At 38.4% G+C, this 17,850-nt stretch overlaps 1 protein-coding gene across 1 annotated transcript in view; it reads right to left on the bottom strand.

The window, feature by feature from the left end:
- The window catches only part of GAP43 (growth associated protein 43), a 99,278-nt gene extending 82,304 nt beyond the window's left edge, over positions 1-16,974 (bottom strand). The window contains exon 1 of the mRNA XM_021668752.2: positions 16,614-16,974. Within this exon, the coding sequence (XP_021524427.2) occupies positions 16,614-16,643 (30 nt within the window). The 5' untranslated portion in view covers positions 16,644-16,974. The remainder of the gene's footprint in view (positions 1-16,613) is intronic.
- Positions 16,975-17,850: the final 876 nt, after the last annotated feature.

Below are 17,850 nucleotides of genomic sequence, written 5' to 3'. Positions count from 1 at the left end.
CCTTCGACATAATTACCAAAATCTTTAAAGTACAATGAAAAAAAGTGACATTTTGTTTTTCAGCTAAAGTATACTTCACCTTGCTTTCCTTATGACTATTCATTCTCTAAATAGAAAAATTATATTCTTTTGGCCCTTCCTAAATTTTATTTTTGAATGAACACTATTCCAACCTACAAATGAAATGTATTTCCAAAATTTATTTTCCAAGTTACCAGTTTGAAGTTTAGACTATCAGTTCCTGAAAAAAATAAATCAAGAATGTGTTCAAGTTTCCCGTCCAGACCCTAAAATGGCATATTCAATTTCTAAGTTATTTAGCTTCACTTCAAAAAGATCTAGCTACCTAATGAGCATGGACCATTCTTTTTCCTTCTTGATTCTCTTAAATATCCCCACAACGGGGACAGATTTAATTGGAGATATTTTTCCCTCACCAGAATTCTAAGGGGAAGCCCATTCCTTCCCAGCTCCATTCTCCAGGAGTTACATTTTTGTGTGTAAGAGATACAAGTTAGATGTTGAGAAGTCATCGATTTTCTGGCCATTTGTTCTTTTATTTTCCTATAAGAAAATCTACTAGCATTTTTCCTCTGTTTATCAGTTTGGGGCTAGATATAATAACATCAGACAAACGTCCATAATAAAGGGGGGGGGCAAGAAAAAATAGCAACAACTAAGCGTTATTGTACATAGTTATTTAACTAGAGAAGGTAAGAGACAGTGTACATGCAACTATAAATTATATCATTGACAAAGGGGAAGGTCTGAAACCTAGCCAGGATTCCTGTGGGAGCAGTATCAGAAAATGTAAGCTTTAGATGTGAGGAAAAGCTAAATGTTTAACATCAAGCTCAGGAAGCAGAATAATTGGCTAAAAAGATATAGCTGTATATTTTACAGAGACTACTCATCCTTAGCCCAGATAATAAGAAGTTTATAGTGTCAAGGATGGCTATCTTTCTGACTATACTAAAGTATCTCTCTATAAAATGGTGGCTGTTATTTGCTGAAGCAACCAGCTGGTATCACTTGGGTGAAATCCAAGTCTGTATGGTCTTAGCGCTGTGTGAAATATCTATTAGCTGCCCAATTATGGACTGTGCCAGAAGTGAACAGTTTCCATGACTGATCAGTGTGAGCTGGCCAACCTTTGCCTTAGTCCTAACCAAATTTTGCCATCTCATACTACTCACTGGACACTGATAGTTGTTAATTCTTGCAGGCTCCATTAATTCTACTTGAATTTAATGAGAACCCATAGTCTGCAAAGCATTCGACTAGACCTATACATGGACAAAAAATGAAACGTAACTCCTCCCCAAAAGGAGCTCCTGGTATAGCAAAAGAGACAAACGTATACATGAATACGTATAATAAAGTCTGTTGAATGTTGTGGTAGAAGTATGTACTAGACTTAATGAAGGCATAAAGGGGAGGATAATTATATCAGACTGCAGGATCAGAGAGTCTCCAAAAAGAAGAAAACAACTCCAGCTACATCATGGAAATAAACTGGAAACGTGTCATGTAGAAAAGGAAAGGAAGGAAGACATTATAGACAAAAGGAACAATGTTTAGAAAGGGAGAAAGGATGAAATAATATGGGCCATTCCATGAAATAACACAATTGCAATAGAGTCTGGGATTTGAAGAGGGGTAGATGTTAAAGTTTGAAGAGATAGGCAGTGAGCAGAATATTGAAAAGTAAATACTTAAAAAAAAAAAAAACAGATTTAGAGCAATCCCAAAAGGAAAAAAAAAAATTGTACTTGGGCATAAGTAAGGTGGGAAGGCTTCTCAAGTAAAGAGCCAGTGAAAGAGCATTCTCTGCACAGGGAGCAACACATGCAAAGGCCTTGAAGAGTGGCCATGCTTTATGTGTCTTACTAACTAAAAAGAGGCCAACAGACTTGGTGACCAAGAGGAGCATGTTGTTAAGTAGAAGCTAGAAAAGGAGGCAAAGCCTGGATAATGTAGGATTTTATAGGCCTTGTAATAAGTTTGGTTTTGATTCTAAGTGAAATAGGATGCCATCAAAGATTTTTAAATAGGGGAGACACACAATCTTATAGATGCTTTTCAAAAGACCACTCTGACTGCTGAGGGAAGGATTGTAAAGGGTTGAGGGTAGAAGGTGATTATAGGGGGAGGCTATTGTATTAGTCTTCATGAAAAATGGCTGGGTTAGAGCTGACTGGAGATGGAGTAGATAGAGTCAACACATAGTTCTTGCTTTTGTTTATTTTGTTACTTATATTTTTAGTATGCCTCCATCTTGCATGAATGACACATTTTTGTGAGGAGGAAAGAAAGGAAGGAATGAAAAGCTTTTTTTTATTTATTTGGTTTTTACTTAAAGAAACCAGAGAAAGAATAGTAGCATCTAATGAAAAAAAGAAGATATAAGGAAGAAATCAAGGGTTCTGTTTCTGAATTACATGACTGGATGAGAAAGAAGAGATTTGGGAATAAGACATGGTGACTTCCTTTTAAGGCCTGTTGAGATTGAGGTTCCTGTGGGTCAGAAAGGAGTTCCAGTAGAGAGTAAGATAAAAAGCTCTAGAGCCCAGAAAGTAGGTTTGGATGGAGAGCCTGGAGAATTTGAGACTCACTAGTCCACAAATTAGATTACTTATGGAGCTTGTGTTGAGTAAGAACATACAAGAACAAGGACAAAATGCTTAAAATTACCAACTTTTCAGAGGTTGGTAGAAAAAAGAAGCCAAGCAGGGGAAAAAAGTGCAACCAAAGATGTAGGTGGGAAAAGCCAGCAGAAACAAATGTTATGAAAGCCAAGAAAATAAAGAGATTCAAGAGGCAAGGAATGTTTGATGATGTCAAATGTCCCAGAGAGGTAATGTATGATAGTTCCACTTGTCTTTCTGAGAGATTATTTGGCTTGTTCATTCCCTCAGATTCTAATACAGAGCTCATCACAGAGTAAATACCAAATCAATATGTATTTCTTGAGCCATGCACTATACCGGATATCTTACCTTCAAAGGGTTTGCAAACTAGTTGGGGGAATCAGGTACATAAAAATGCAAACAGATGGTTAAGGCTCTGTTTGATTAATGACAAGGGAATTGGACAGGTAATATGTGCTACAAAGGATCTAAGAGACAGAACATTTCACAGAGAACTGTGTTAGTCAGGAAAGCCCTCAAAAATGAGATAAGTTTTGATTCAGGGCTTGGAGTTTAGGCAACACTGAGCTAGGCCCAAAAGGGAACTTTTCAAGCAGTGGCAATGACAATGAACAAAAGTATAGGAAAACTAATAAATTTATACTAAGTCTGGCTTGGACAGAATATTCAAGTAAAAGAGGCATTTTGCTATAGAACATGTTTGTTAAAAGTTGGAAAGCCTTAGAGATGATTTCATTCAATACTTTTGCATTTTACGTAAAAGGAAATGACAACTAAGAGAGAGACTAAATTTATTTAAATTCACAAGCCCAGTCAATGCCAGAACCAGTAGGAGATAAGACAAGAAAGGGAGATTGGTAATAGATTCTAAGGAGCCTTGAAACACAACCATAAATAAATGAATTATAATTAACATTGTAAACAAAGAAAAGCCATTGAAATTTGGGGAAAGGGTGAATTAAACGTAAGATTAGTCAGCAGGCAGTATGTAGAGATGATACTAAAAATAGAGAATTCTGGTAACTGTCCAGCCTTTTTTCACCTGGAGTTTCTCATCTGAACCATAGAACATGAAAATGAGCGACTATTTTCTCTTTTTCCAAGGATGGTGAATATATAACTGGTACCCATCTAGATGCCTAAGAGAGGGATTAACTCATTACATACATATGGACATTAGGGCCTTAGGGATTAGGGGTTGGGTTTGGCTCTCTTCTGGAATGCTGGTTAAGAAAGGCTGGCAGAAGATGAAAAGAGCATATGTGAAAGACATTACAAAAAGAATTTGGTAACTGATAGTTTGACTTTTATAAGAGAAGGAGGGTAATCAATTATTTCTGTTATGAGCTGGGAAACAGAATGTGCTGGGATCTCTAAAAGATACTGTTAAAGAGTAGGGGAGTAGAAAGTCTAATTTGCAAAGAAGATAATTAGTTTAATGTGACACTTTTTGAGGTAACCACAGAGAGTAAAAAGAAACGTAGTATTTTTAATACCTTGGATAATGGGAAAGTTAATTTTTCTATTGGTATTCCTATGGTTATTATGGTTTGATTCTTTACAGATGGAGTTTTACTATATATCCAAGTTGAGTAAAAGTAACAATTCGGGTAAGGTGTGATTAATAAAATAGACTTAAGTATGTACACAAACCAATCAGTTTCCAATGACACTGGAATGATAATATAGGAGAACAGTAGAGGCTTGCAGGGAAACCCTTCATTGCTGAAAGATTTGGTCTAGCATAAAATATGACAATAACTATGACAACAAAATTGGCTGTTCTCTTTTTAGCTAAGAATCAATAGTTTCCTTCTGCTAAGTGAAGATAAAAACCGAATTGGGTCCTAAGTTTGGTTATGCATATTTAAGCATACTAGTGCTCACACTTTTTTTTTTTTTTTCACCTAGTCCTGCAGAGTACTTCTTGGATTCTTTTCTGAATACTGTTTCTCTTGGGCTTATTGTGTTTTCCAGATGATGTTCAGAAGTAAGGTCTGAACCATCTGTGGTCATTAATGATCCCATGACAGTTTTTACTAGAAGGTTATGGCCCAATTCCAAACTGAGTAATTTTATTTTATAACTCTAGTTTCCTTCTCTCTTTTCAATTATAGAAATTCTCATGTCCTCCTCTATACTGGTTTCACTCAAGAGGCGTAAGGTATAAAGTTTAAGATGGAAGAAAGAATGTGTAAGCAAGGAAGTCTTGTCCTTAGGTTTTCCATGTAGTTCTCCAATTAATTGTCCATCATTATGGATGCACAAATCTGGCTGAGTTATCAAATAGCTATCACCTTCTATCTTTCAACCAAAGGCAATCAAAGCCCTGAGGCACACTGAATTAAGAAGATTATCGTGAAAGACTTATTCAAATGAATATTTAATACCAACCTGAGTTCTCCAGAGTAACTTTCCCAGGTGATAGAGAAGACAATTTGCTTCTCTTTCATTAGGGTAAACAAGTCCTTGAGAGTTAAGAAAATATTGCAAATGGTTCATTTCAGGAAAAAAAAAAAGTTTGAATGGATCAATCTCCCAGTTTGGATTTTACTGAAGAAGGAATTGGTGTTTCTTAAGTAAAACAGTATCATTCTCCCTTTGCTTTTGAAACATCTCAGAAATGTTAGAAATATTGATTCACTAAAACTTAGATTTGAAATAAAAATTCTCCAAGTTCCTAAGTGAAAATAAAATGGGGGGAGTTTAAGATGGATCCCTTATGATGTCTCTTATTCCTTCCCACCTATCAAATAAAACACTACTTTTTAAAAGTGATTTAAAGAGAAAAGACTGAAATGCAATTCACACAAAACATAACTCAATGCTTATTCCTTTCCCTACTGGAATGTTAGTAGGAGTCTGGACAACCAAAGTGGGCTACCCTCAGTACAACATGGACCTATAAATTTAACTGAAAGTTAATTATTTAGGAACTGGGAAATTTTTACTTTTATTTATTTATTTTTGAGGCAGGGTCTCACTCTGACACCCAAGCTGGAGTGCAGTGATGCGATCACAGCTCACTGCAGCCTATACCTCCCAGACTGAAGCAATCTTTCTGCATCAGCCTTCAGAGTAGCTGGGACTACAGGTATGTACCATCACACCCAGATGATTTTTTGATTTTTGTAGAAACAAGGTCTCACTATGTTTCTTAGGCTGGTCTCGAACTCCTAAGTAATCTTCCAGCCTCAGCCTCCCAAAGTGCTGGGATTACAAGTGTGTACACCATATTCAATTTTTTTCTTGCTTTCCTTTTTAGGTAATAATGAGACAATTGCCTCTGTTAAAATTTGTGTAGAATTATAGAATACATCCCTTGGAAACAGCTGTTATAGGAACTAATTTGGCCATTAAGAGGAGTTTAATTCTCAGCTTATATTCCAAGCAGATACATTGGTTTCAAAATCAAAGCAAAGTAAGAGTGGGAAGAGGATATGCATCTTCACAGCTTCCAGTCAAGCCTAGTTATGCTAAGAAGTTCTGCAGTCACTTAAAAAAGCAACAAATTTCTGAGTTTGCTTAGCCTTTGGAGATCATTTTATTTATTTTTTTCTTTGCCTCATCTAGCTTTTTATCTAGTCATTAATGGAAAGATATTAGGATCCTTCCAACTTTCATTTAAAAATAACATTTTTGAATAGTTATTGGAAATAGAATTATAAATAATGGATATAAGGCTAATTACCAATATTCTACATTTAGAGCAAACTGATGCATATGGAGACAACAGCTCAATATTTTACAAAGTGCCAATTTGCTAAAAATAGATAAATATGGAGATTATTGCTGGAATTAATTCAAGAACATTCAAAATGAGATGACTAATGTCAAGGAGTGGCATTTCTGTAATGTAAATCCAGTTGAGCTGTTTTATACCCATTATTGTCCAATCTTTTTGCAGAAACTAGATCTTACAACCTGAAAAAGAGAAGTTAAAGCAAAGCTACACCATTCCAAATTAGCAAGAATTTATTGTAGCCAGTATTCCTCCTAGACAGGTGGTACCCACCAGAGTTAAGCCTCAGGAGGATGGCAAAAACCCAGTGTCTGTCATCTCTAGGTATGAAGATTTGCTCTGACCTTTCTTTTTCAGGTGTATAAACTCATAGGTTCAGTTATCTGTGTGGTTACTACCTCCTTTTAGAACCATCGGTGATAATAACTCTACCAATAATATGTAATACAGACCAAATCGAAAATAACCAAAAGGAAAATGAACAGTCCACCGCATTCGAGATAAGTCCTTCCTGACTTGGGTAGCTAACCCACTGTAGACATATAGGTATAGATTCAGGAGACTAATTCTCAACCAACTTACCCTCTCACTAGATTTACAAGTGTGGGCTTCCCAAAATTGTCTCTATACTATGTTACCCAGATCTTTTTCCCAGAGATATTGGCCCTGTGGCAGTAACTAGCTGACCCAAACAGGGCCAATAAAATTTATTCATCCTCATTCTCTCTCTCTGTCTCTCTACCTCTGTTTCTCTCTCCCTTTGTCTCTCTCTCTCTCTCTCATCTCTCTTTCTCTCTCATCATTTAGAATTTAGAATTGTAGCTGGGGTTGTTAATAACTGAGTCTTTTTTGAAGCAGGGCCCTAGAAAGAGTTTATGAATTCCTGTTATTGAAATTCTACCCTGGTTCCCATACGCTTGGTTGTTCAACTTATTAATTTCATACGATCTCTACTTTTTTTTCCCCAATAAATTCATTTTATAGACTCTTAAAGTTGGTTTTGGATACTTGTTCCCAATCAAAAAACTCATATATAATAGAAGTAGTGTGTCCTGAAGCAGAAGAGGGAGAAAGGAATATAGCTAGAGTGAAAGATTAAAGGTGATATTCACCATTAACCAGCTATAAATATAATTAAATGAATCATTATTTCCTTCTGGACACTAGTTTATTTTCAAATTTCTAGTTAACATACCTTTCTCTTGCAGTCTCCATGAGACCTTTGTATAAAAGTATTTTGGCAAAATATGTATGATACTAACTTTTTATGCTAAACTTTTGGCTTCTAGGAAAAATAGAATCTCTTAGACTAATTTGATCCAATTATTATACATTAAAGTATTTCTAAATGTTATCCACATATTTAGAAACTCAGTGTCTTTAGTTTGTATAATTCTATTGCTTATATGAGAATCTGATAACTTTTGTTGTTATAAATTGGTAATTTATCTCAGGCATAACCAGGGACACAGGAGAACTATAATGTCCTTTGTGGAGATCCTGAGGGCTCAGAAGATTATGGCATTTAGAGTTGAGTTTGGAAAGGTTTAGGATTGCATATCACCTCTCTAATCAAGGTTCATTCCTGTGGTGTTGAGGAACCCAGATGTAGTTGTGGAAATGGTGATCAAGTGATCATCTTTGAAATGCGCTTTCCCCAACCAAGCTGTATCTACATTTTCAATCTCCCAACCAGCTCTGCATTTTCTCTCTACTCTTCTGCCTGACTGGGCCCTCATGTGATGGATGTGAGCACAGCATGCCTGTTTATCCTAGTGCTGAGAACCCAGTTTGGAGGTGAAGTGGGGGTGGGGATGGAAGGGTAGCAGCAAACTTAGCAAATGGAGAAGAAAAGAGATCTAAGTGTGAAGAAAAGACTATAAAAGAAAAAGATAAAGAGAGAAACATTGGGTATTGCTAATGCATTTGAAGTAATCCTTTGGGTCTTACGACACTTTGAATATTGGCTTATCTAAATTCGGCCACTGAAGTTTTCAAAGGAAATAATAAAGACATACTACGCTCTCCTCCATTAGCATGGTTAATATTTACTCTGGGCCTGGTGGAGTGGCTCACGCCTGTAATCCCAACACTTTGAGAGGCCAAGGTAGGCTGATCACTTGAGCTCAGGAGTTGGAGACCAGCTTTGGCAACATGGTGATACCTCGTCTCTACTAAAAATACAAAAATGAGCCAGGCATGGTGGCATGCATCTGTGGTCCCAACTACTTGGGAGGCTGAGACAGGGGAATTTCTTGAACCTGGGAGGCGGAGGTTGTAGTGAGTTGAGATGGCACCACTGCACTCTAGTCTGGGTGACAGAACAAGACTACGTCTCAAAACAAACAAACAAAAATTACTCTGAAGAGAATAGGAGTGGGGTGGAAATGGAGAATGTGTGTATTTTATACAGAGAGCAAGGGTACTTCTTGTTTGCTAAGAGCCATGAATACTTTAGGGCTCAATCTATGAAATTCCTCAATTAATAATAACTTACATTTCAAAAACACATTGTTGGCAAAACAATTTTATTGTTATCTCTTTAATTGAGACACACCAACCTAGTTTGAAAAAAAAAAGGCAAGACAGGATTTGGAGGGTTCTTTTTATGTGCCCACTACACAGACAGAGACCAGGCTCAGAAAGGTTAAATTACTTACCCAAGATCACATGACAAGCAACAGGCAGAACCAGGTCTAGAACCCAGGAAAAGGGTCTATTCCACTACAAAGACATGAAACAGGACATTAAACAAACAACATCTAAGAAAATAAGATCTGTAAATAATTAAGGATAGGAAATCAGGAAGATCACATTCCCATGCTAAACCCGAATGAAATGACTGCAAGTGTGTCTCTTGGATCTAAGCGGACAGAAGAGGGAACTGAACTTTGACTACATTAATCTTGTGAGGGGGACCAATAGAGCTGAGCTTGCATTTACACAAAGCCCACTCTGAATAGGTACACAGAAGTGGTCATCTGTCCCAAAACATCTCCCCTAATGACCCATCATGATTATTCCTCCCTTCTTACATTTGTTCCTTCAACAAATATTTATTGAGAATCTAAAATGTGCCAGACATAGCTTAAAATACCTGTTTTGCCTAAAAATACTTCTTTAGAAAGTTTGAAGAAGCACACCTTGTCTTAAAGTTCTCTTTCCATAGCCTCACCCACTAAACACTAGCTTGAGCTGGTATTACTTAATCAGAAAAACTCTACCTGAGTCTGAGAGGAGGAGAAAAGAATGGAAAAACTCAATGCCGAAGAGATTGGGAGCAGTGAGCAAGACATCGAGTGAGGGTATGGCAATTGACAAATACTACCGAACTTCATCAGTTGAAGACAAACTTCACTTATAAATTATTTAGGCTTTCTGCTGTTCTCATGGATATGCCAATTTAGTCAGAGAAAATACACTACTTAGAGTCTGGCTAGAGTATTTTCATGGAAAACAGTGGTTGCAATTTGTTCCACGCTGGGCACAATAGGCATACTTCAGAAACCAAATCCCTTCAGTCTGTTTAAACCTAAGAAAAATCCAATTCATCTGACACTAACATTCGTTTAACAGTCATTTGAGGGACTACTTACCATTCACCCTCCCTGTACCTCCAATCATGCTTTCTCTTTGTGAAATATTATTATGTGGATACTTCAGAGGGAAGAAAAGAAATCCAAATGAAGGCGAAATTAATTTTTGAGCACACACTCCTAAGCATAGGCCAGCACTACATGCAGTTTAAAAAAAATAATAATTTTGCTGCTGTTAGTTGATTTATTTCATGGATCACACAGATGGATTTATGGTCTATCTATAATAGTTGTGAAGCAAAGCAGTGAGTTCAAGTACTTGGAGCCTCAAAGGAAGAGCATGTGAAGATCCAAGGCTGTGGTAACCTGAGAGGGTGGGGCTGTAATGCTGGCTGTTGGAGGAGGAGGACATGGAGGGGCGATAGTACCAGCTATGGGAGTTCAGAGAAATGTAGTCTATAAATGGGTTCATTTTTTGTCACTTTTATTAAAAACTGGTGGCTGTCATGTCTATAAGTCAATAACAAGAATCACTGATAATCAATTCCACTTTAAAATTTCATGCTAACATATTTTTAGAAAAATCTCCTAGTTATTCTATCCATTTAGATATGCTACAGCTTGTGAAAAGACTATAAACCTGGTTCCATATTTATTTAGCAAACAGATTATTCATGGTTAACATCAGTTATTTCATGTACCAAGTATTATGGTAGAGATAAAACAAGAATTATGTTTTCATCCTTTTCCCCAAGTAGCTCACAGTGTGGACACCAGAATGTGAAAAAATGAATGTCAAATAGTGCAATAAGTGATAATAAAGATAGTACAACATACAGCATGGGCAAAAGAAGGTGGAAGAAAACAATTAGGAAGGTTAAGAATGGCTTCAAAGAGCTAACTCTTGCAGGGAATGGGAGAACAGTTCAGGCCGAGAGGCAAGCATAATGTGGGCAGAGAGTAGAGTACAAGCAAACGCACCAAGGCCTGAAATCTTGCTATGGTGTCATCAGGTTAAAAAAAGGGGGGTGTTTGAGTTTGGCACTAGAAAGGTAAGCAAAACTAGGTTGTGTCATGCTGAATCATTTATATTTTAACAAGGAAAATAACACAACCAAATTTGCATTGTGTAAAGATACACAGTGTTATTTGCAAGGTAAATCAAAGAACAATGTGGTGGTAGAACTCCATGTAGAAAGTTACTGCTTTTGTAGAGATGAGTAGTCATGAAAAGTCTAAGCCAGGTTATTTATATAAACAGGGTAGAAAAGCAGAGGATTTATTCAATATCTTTTAAAAGAATCAAAGGATTTAGAAACTGGATATGGGAGTTGAAAGAAAGTACATTCAAGATTACTCTCAGGTTCCTAGAGCTCTGAGGCTGTATGGACAGTGTCAGAGCAATAAGTGTAGTGAGGAAGATCAAGTGTGATACGAAACAGAAGACACTGAGTTTGGTTTTGTGTATAATAAGCTTAGACCAAGATAACTACAGATCAGAAGCTAAAAATAGACATCTGGTCCTCAGATCTGGCAATCACACAGGTGGCTAAAGCTTTGGACATGGATGACATGAGGAGATCACCTAGGATTAGTGAGTCAAATGAGAAGAGAGGAATAAATCATGATCATGATCCAGGTTATCATGGATTTTGCAGGGTGGGTGAAGAGAGCAAGAGAAGCTTACAAGGAGACTGAGCAGGGTCTTATCAGAGAGGGAGAACAAAGAAAGCTGTTACTATCATGCAGGCCCAGTAAGGGGACAGTTTCAGGAAGAGGGATGGACAACAACACAAGATGCCAAAGAGACATCAAATAAGATGTAAAATGAAGGGTTGCTGGTTGAGGTGCCCTTTCAGAATATGTTTTTCAGTGAAATTATGAAAACAAAAGCCAATTTAAACTAGATGGAATTGTGAATGGGGAGTGAAGAAGAGGAGAAAGTGAGTGTGGAGAGTACTTGGAACTCTGTTCTAAAGGGAGAGTGAGAGAGAGCACTATAGAGATGGGGACACGGAGTCAGGAGAGGATCCTTTAAGACAGATAAGGCAAAAGCATATTCATAAGCTATAAGGAGAGAAGCCAGTGCAGCACAAGAAGATGAAATCTCAAGAGAGACAAAGGCATGAGGGAGTGGGGTTCTGGGAGGGAAGGGGCAAGAGTACAAGCAGAAGGCTCAACTAAGACTAGAAGGAACTCATCTCTAACTAGGAAGGGTAGACATAGCAGGCACTAGATCATCCTGAAAAACTGGAGGCTCTAAAACAAGCCTCACATTGCAAAACTTGGGGAGAAAAAATTTCTTATGCTTGTATTGATCTTTTTGTTCACATCAAGTATGTTTAAGCCCTACAAAAATCCTTAAGGTGGGATCTTTTCATTTGTGTTTGGCTTTTGGTTTTTACTCTTCATTCTACAGAAGGAAACTGAAGCCCAACATGATGTGATTCATTCAAGATCACAGTCAGTAAGTGGCCTCCACTAAGGACTCACAGTGTAGTATTCTTCCCCACACTTCTGAAAATGTTATGAAGGTACAAAAGACACCTGACCACACTTCAGAAATTCAAAAGGGAGAATTCCTGCACAAAATCACTTCTTTAGTTTGCAGCAGACACTGCTTGCTTGCCCTAATGCATTTATTAAAACTCATAGGGAAATGAATGCTGTTGTACCTTCTCTTGAGATGACCTGGTTATGTGCATTCTTTGAACTATTAACAGAGGAAGACTTGTCTTACTTTATCAATATGATTGGTTAATATATATTCTCTATTCTTGCCTGAAAGAACCTCAGTACCCTTCCTCATGGGGCCAGGTAAAAGTATGAAGTCTGTGGATTAATTCAGCCCCAGGCATAACACTGACAATTTCCCTATGACAGAAGCAAAGGAGACCCCAAGCCACCATCCCTGTTGGTGAACAGGAGCACTGCCCTTTAGCATGAAACATCAAAGAAGGTTTCTGTAGTTTTGCCAGCTCAGCAAGAAAAAAAATTAACTCTGCATTTTCTTATTCCAGTTGCCTCAGCATGGGTTGGTAAGGGAGGGGGCTGGGGAAGAGAGTTACACAGACTCTGTCAACAGGAGAAATCAGGGCTCATTGTGTATAGGCCCTGGCACGCACGGGTTAGAAGGAATTACAGAGTCACCAGAAATGAACACTTTCTAGACTCATCATGAATTTTCTAAGGTTCTCTGCAAGTCCAGATAATTTGGCAAAAAAAGAAAAGAAAAGAAAGTGCCCTTCAAGTATTTTTTTTCTGTTTAAATTTGCAAACCTGTGGTGAAAAACACTATTGAAAAAAAATACAAGAAGCTTCAATTATATTAAGTAAAATGTCTCAGCTTAATTAATTCACTAAATCCCAGGGTGACACTGGGTGTGGCTCAGAGAGCTTTGGGAGGAATCCCATTTATCACTAGGAAGAATTGTCTGCACCAAGCAGCAAGGCAGAATCCTTCCACACCTTCCCAGCACTGCAGGAAAAGGCACAGTGAGGTCGGAATTCTAAATCACAGATCACACTCTCAGAGATAACATTTATTTGTTGCATGAGGTAAAAAACTGATTTTGGCTTGAATAGGGGGCTGGGGAGTAGAGGGACTACTTGCTTGCATGAAATTCTTTACACTTCAATTACAAACTAAAGTCATTCTTTTTCAACAAAAGAAACACCTCATAGTTTTCTTGCTTTGCAGACACAGATCATACCTTGCCAAGTTTTTAATCATTTGGAATCCACATGGCAATTAAGCTACTGAAAGTAAGCCCGAAGATATTTGAAAATCATAAGGCAGTACAATCTTAGGGATTCTTTTATTCCTCCATTGCCCACTCCTTTACCATATTCTCATCTCCACACCACCCTCATTCTCTTCTTCCTGCTATAATAATCTATAGTGGTAACTAATGGCTAATATAGATCATTTATGCTTTTTTTCTCATCCACTAGCAATGTATTCCAACTTAGAAATCCAAGGTTGCTTCTTTATGCCGCTCAAGTGGAAGAGGAAGGAAGTGCAAGCCCTTCAGCCCCCTCCCACATTTCTGCTGGATTTTATGGGTGTGGCAGAGTTTAGACCTTTGCAGGTTTTTGCCCTTGTTTTATTCCCTGTTAAGTATTAGGATGATGAATAGATGCCAGCAGAAGGTTGGACACCACTGGATTTTGTCATAAATGATATAGAATTTCATCCACAAGCAGGAAACCTGCGTGAAACTTAAGTACTCATGCTACATAAATGCCAGTCAGTGTAGTGTGAGCCCACGCCCTGAATACACCATTTCCTTTAGTCTGATTGAATGGTATCCTAAATACTGGCTAATGTGAATGATACACGACAGTGGTATATAAGAAACATGATCATTTCACATGGAAGTACACATTATGAAATGCATGAGCAAAATAAGGACAATTTCTACACTTTTCATTTTCTCTTTTGAGTACAAATGATGCTAAAACACAGGGAAGCATGTGGAAACCACACTTACACATGCAACTGTAGCATATGAAGTATGTGGATGCTGTACACATTTACATGTGAATTTCTACAACTCTAAACACACAATTTCAGCTTCATCACTTTGCACATCAGAGTGAATGCTTGGGGTGGTTGGTGAGATAGAACCCCAGGAAAGGCAGCTGTCTTCATTTTGGGAAGGGAATTCCTTTAGCCCTAATTCCCTTTCTAAAAATCATACATGGTTTCTTTTATTAAAGGAGATGTATGTATACTTGTCTGTGTACATACAGGGTGGGAACAGGTTATAAACCTGAATATTTTTCTTTCCAAAATTAAAGCTTTTTAAGTGAATAGCTTTGGCTTACTTAGTGCTCCACCTTCCTACATTTTCTTTCCCCAGCTCACCAGTGAAGTAACCTCAGGACTTTTCTTTGACAGTGTTCTTAACCCAGACACCTGTATTTATTACATATATATATTAAAATGAAGGAGGATAAGGAGAGAAAATGCCCTGGTTTGAAAAAGCGAGCCAATGGAAGCATCCATCTCTGTAACCACAGGGCAGTTTCAGGAGATGCTGCAAACACCCACTCCTCACAATCCCCCACTATCCGACTTTTCCCCAAATAGCCCCATACAATCCAGGATGGCTGCTACCTTATTTATTTATTTATTTATTTATGCATGCCAAACCTCTACACCCACTGTTCTTACATTCTGCTTCTGTCTCCCTTCCCCTTCCTGTTCCTTCTCCTTCATCCTCACTCCCCACCCTTCCTTCCAGGGTGCTGGCTAAACGTGCTAAGCTGGCAGGCTGCTTCTTCTCCACTCTCTTCCACCCCATTCGGATTCAGGGAGTGTATTACAAATTGTCCAATTTCCAATACCTGCACTGGAAATAATACCCAAATTCTATTTCTTGCACCCCACCCTTAAGGCAATCAGTCTGCAAAGGGCTTCTTTGACCAAGATTGCCCCCACCACACCCCCACCCCCGCCACAGGCACGCACACGCACACACTCACCCATATCCCACACCCATTTTTCTCCTTAACCTTCGCCAAAATCACTCAAATGCATTCCAACAAATGTTTGAAAGCTTCTTTTGGAGACTGTCATGGCATGGTTGGTTGCTGCGGAATACCACACTCATCATTCCTTCCCACTCTCACCCCAATCAAGTTTCTAAAATGTCTTTCAAGAAATAAGCGAGCAATTGGAAATGGCTGTAAAACCTGGGCAGTGGGGGAGGGAAGGAGGGGCTCTGATTCTTGCTAATCTTGGATGTGTCCCTCTTCCTGATGAAAATGAGTCACCATACTTATTATCCAGGATGTTAGTCCTTCTCTGGTCACTGACAATCCCAGGAAAGAAGTAAGAGAAGGGGAGAAGAGAAAAGACCTGGTTTCCAACAGGTAATACCGGGCTGTCTTTCCCATCCCAACGGAGCTCCTAGGGGCGTGGTCCACCCTCTCCTCTGACCAGCTGGTGCACAATCGGCTGCTGATCTTAGGAAGGGGATTTTCCCCTTCTACATGGCCAATTTCTCCACCCCACCCCACCCCCAGCCCTAGTTGTCTTAGGTTCTCTTCAAAAAAAATCTATCAAATCACAGTTTCATTCATTCATTGAAAAATAAATAAATAAATAAAACCTGCACGTTTGTCCATAAATACCTGTGCCCCTTCGAAGCTCATGCATGTACAAAATGAGGCATCTTCCTCAGCAAATGTGAGAAAATTGTATGTCAGAGAGGCAACACTCAGTTCTAAATATTATTTTCTCAGCCCTGCTTTTTGCAAATAATATAAAGAATTGCCTCCCCATCTTGTAGGTAGAGCTCACATCATCTTCCCCACACCCCTTTCTATGTCCACACCCTCAAGACCAGAGACCTCAAATGTTGAGCATTCACTAATAAGCGCTATATATATATATATATATATACACACACACACATATATATATACACATATATTTCTAGCCAAACAGGCATAATTTTTCTACCTTCACTCTAATTACTAGTGGCATTCCAAAACCAAAGCATGAAAGACAGAAAAGAATAAAAGCTGGGATGCAACCGTCAGTTACCATATGCTAAGGAAGCACGAGCACCATGGCCAGAGCAGAAGCAGTAAAAAAAAACTGTTTGCCTTTACAGGGAAATACTGTACTCTGGTTATTTCACAACAGCAAGAAGTAAAAATCTTTAGCTCTACCTGTTTGGTTCTTCTCATACAGCACAGCATGGTTGTCTCGTCCTTTGCCTTCTTCCTGCCTTCTCTCCTTTCCTTCTCTCTCTTTCTTATTCCCCCCCTCTCCACCTCTTTTCTGCTTGCTTGCTCACTCGCTCTCTCGCGCTAGCACGCTCTCTCTCCCTCCCTCCCTCTCTCTCCCTCACACACACCAGGGCAGTTAGCAGCAACTGTAAGGTCCACAGCTATTGCTCAACGCACATGCTCTCTCTCTCTCTCTCTCTCTCTCTCTCTCTCTCTCTCTCTCTCTCTAGCGCTCTCTCTCTCTCTCTCTCGTGCTCTCTCTCTACTGCCTCTCTCCTCTTTCCTCTCTTCTCCTTTTTTCTCCCTTCCCCCAATATCTATCTATCTGTCTTTTTCTTCCCTCTCTCCGTCTCTTTCTCGGAATTGTTCGCTAGCTTTCAGTGACTAATCACTTCCCCTAGCCCCTACCCCCATTCTAGACAGTCACCCCCTCCCAGTTCCCTGCCAGCCTCATGAATATTTAAACACCTCCAATCTGGACCCAATTACCCACCGACTTTTCCACTGCATTGAGAGGGTAATGGGGTGGGGGCAGAGAAGGATATTCCAGTCAATCCAGGAGATATGATAGAGCATGTTTTAGGGAAGAGGGGCTTGAGGAATCCTTGTATTTCTTTAGGAACTCTTTTCCTCTTTTCCCAGTATTACAAAAGCAAAGAACAGCTATTTCTGAAGAGGAATTGTAGTCAGTCCTATGCAATATAAGTCATATCTGCCATTACATTTTATGCATAATTTATAATTGTGGAGGTTAATTTCCCTCAAAAAATGAAATAATATGTAACTATCATACACTGTTTATATATTCTCAGTATACATATAACCTAAAATAAATACACACAATGCTTAGATATGCACAAGCATATTTTATGTATGTTCCAATATCCTGGGAAACCCCACATAAATATATTGCATTTTAAACATTTTAAGCACTTGAGCTCAGAAATAATAAATAATATTTAAGAATTGGCATCTATATCTAAAATCATATGGTAGGTTTTTTTTCTTAATGCACATCTACCTGTTTGTAAATTGTGGGTTTTTTTCTAATTTTACTGAAAAAGTTGAGCACATTCAAACAGGTCTGTATAATACTGACAGTGATCAAAATGATATTTTACAATTTGGGCATGATGGATTTAAGTAAATTCATCTGAGATGAGAAGAAAAGATATGT

Source organism: Aotus nancymaae, unplaced genomic scaffold (genome assembly GCF_030222135.1).
Source record: "Aotus nancymaae isolate 86718 unplaced genomic scaffold, 86718_ANA_hifiasm-v0.15.2.pri h1tg000011l, whole genome shotgun sequence".
Classification (NCBI taxonomy): domain Eukaryota; kingdom Metazoa; phylum Chordata; class Mammalia; order Primates; family Aotidae; genus Aotus; species Aotus nancymaae.
The sequence above is the reverse complement of the archived record's forward strand: the minus strand, read 5'-3'. Positions and strand labels throughout refer to the sequence as shown.